The sequence below is a fragment of the Poromitra crassiceps genome (genome assembly GCF_964638095.1).
Source record: "Poromitra crassiceps genome assembly, chromosome: 19".
NCBI classification, from domain to species: Eukaryota; Metazoa; Chordata; class Actinopteri; order Beryciformes; family Melamphaidae; genus Poromitra; species Poromitra crassiceps.
Window position 1 is genome coordinate 6,857,459 of NC_139646.1, and position 2,500 is coordinate 6,859,958.

At 45.2% G+C, this 2,500-nt stretch overlaps 1 protein-coding gene across 1 annotated transcript in view; it reads left to right on the plus strand.

The window, feature by feature from the left end:
* grin2ab (glutamate receptor, ionotropic, N-methyl D-aspartate 2A, b) overlaps positions 1-2,500 on the plus strand; it is a gene marked incomplete at both ends in the record, with an annotated part of 100,130 nt that overhangs the window by 79,330 nt on the left and 18,300 nt on the right. The window contains 1 exon segment of the mRNA XM_083656182.1: positions 1,637-1,790. Within this exon segment, the coding sequence (XP_083512308.1) occupies positions 1,637-1,790 (154 nt within the window).

A 2,500-nucleotide genomic window follows, 5' to 3' on the forward strand; every position in this document is an offset into this window, starting at 1 on the left:
AGCAGGCTGCAGAGATAAGCTGTGCCACAGGAAGTGTAAACAATCTGTTCTGATTGTGTTTACACTTCCTCTCTCAAGCCAGACTGTCTCTTCTACTGGACTAACTCATTTCACCTGTGGCATGAGGGTGAGTGGAGGATGGCATATTTGTGTGTGTGTGTGTGTGTGTGTGTGTGTGTGTGTGTGTGTGTGTGTGTGTGTGTGTGTGTGTGTGTGTGTGTGTGTGTGTGTGTGTGTGTGTGTGTGTGTGTGTGTGTGTGTGAACTATTCCTTTAAAGGAGAATTTAGTTTTTTTTTTTTACCTGGAGCCCTCTCCTCACATTAATTATTATCTGACGACTCACCCAGTGTTCTCCGCAGCGATTTGGACCGTCGTAGGCGTTGTTGTGATCGAAATAGTACTCCAAGCCAGTCCTTGAATGCGCTCCGTCGGGGGCCACATGGCAGCGTGCCCTTCCTCCATGTAAATAGACAGTTTTCTTCGCGTTTTCGACCCATATCGTCATTATATATATATATATAAAGAAACATCAGACTGCCAATCTCCCCCGGGCTATTTCCAGCGGTATTTACAGGGATCCCATTTCCTCCTTTCGGGTCAGTGTCACCAACTCTCGTCAAGTCAGTCCACAGGCCAGCCGGCAGGAAAGTCTCGCGGGACTTGACGAGAGTTGGTGACACTGACCACTGGGTGAGTCGTCAGATAATAATTAATGTGAGGAGAGGGCTCCAGGTTAAAAAAAAAACAATGAAATTCTCCTTTAAATGCTTGAAGTGTGTTTTTTAGAGGAATCTAAATAGTGAAGTTGATGCCTATGTAATAATTTCTTTACTTTTAGTTTAGCTTTGACAGTCTTTTACTATTATTCTAAAATGTGGAAAATGGATAATAAAGAAAAATGTGATGTGTCAAAACTTTTGACTGGTAGTGTATATACTTTTTGGCTGGATGCTCATTACCGAGCATGTGAAATGGCACCATGGCTGTGACGTTCAAGTGCTGAGTGTCATCCCTGAGGGGTATTTTGTCTTCAACGCTTGTTTCCCCCCCTACACTACTAAACTCTACGGGGGAAATGATTACATTAACTCATTCAATTAAAACAGGCCCAGGTTCAGGCTGATTTGAAAGCATGGTCTTTTACCAAGAATTATTTATTCAACCCCACACACACTGCTTCAGAGTAATTAAAAGCTAAGTGTAGTCACAGCAAAACCCTTAGAGATATGTACTGAAATTCAAAACGGCTGGAGAGAGAACGTGGCAATATGATACAAAGAGACTGGTGATGTTTATGGGACCAGATCTCTCTGGAAGACTGCACAATAAAAATGTGGAAAAAGTTTTCTCTACATACTAAAAAGTAGATCTTTATGAATAGAACCTCAATCTGTCAGAATACATACTGTACGGCATCCAGAAATGGGGGGTACCATCAAAAAGACAGCTGTATTGACATGTGATATTGATGTGACATGACTGGAAATCCTCAAACTGAAGATGACATTCTGTGCTTTTATTTCACATCCGATATAAAAACTAGTCTTATCAAATATATTGATGGATCTGTATGTGAGATAGTACTGTAATTATATTGTTCTCGTTGATATAACTGTCACTCTCTCTGTCTACCAGGTGGTGTATAAGAAGGCAGTGATGGCGGTTGGTTCGTTGACCATCAATGAAGAGAGGTCAGAGGCCATTGACTTCTCGGTGCCCTTTGTTGAGACTGGCATCAGCGTCATGGTCTCACGTAGCAATGGAACTGTCTCTCCTTCTGCCTTCCTTGGTAAAGCCAGTGCCTCTCCATTTCCTGTCCTTCCCCACCATCACATTTTCTTCTCTCTCTCCCCTTCTCTCTTTCGCTCTCTCTCTCCCTCCCTCTCTCTCCCATTCTCTCTCTTGCTCTTTCTCTCTTGCTCTCTCTCCCCCCTCTCTCTCTCTCCCTCCCTCTTTCCCCTTCTCTCTCTCTCTCCCTCCCTCTCTCCCCTTCTCTCTCGCACTCTCTTCCCTTCTCTCCCTCTCTCCCCTTCTCCCTTTTGCTCTCTCTCCCTCCCCCTCTCTCTCTCTCTCCCTCCCTCTCTCTCCTTATGTACTCACTTCTGGGCACAGAAAAAGGGTGGTGCTTACATGTTGGAAATATTCGACACATAAAATGGAATATTTTATTTAGACAGTGTGCTGCTGGCCAAATTGCACTCATACTGCACTTGACTTTATCTGGGCTTCAACACCCTAAGCACATTAATATTTCTCCCAGAGCTGAACGAGTGGAGCATGCTTGCCAACTCTGCTTTTGAAAACTCAGCTCAGACAAAGCGTTCTTGAGCCTCGCCTCACCGCTCTCTCCCCTCCGTAACCCTCCTCCTCTCCTCTCCCCTCTCTTCTCCTCTCCTCTCCTCTCCTCTCTCCTCTCCACTCCTCTCCTCTCCACTCCTCTCCCCTCTCTCCTCTCCCCTCTCTTCTCCACTCCTCTCCTCTCCACTCCTCTCCCCTCTC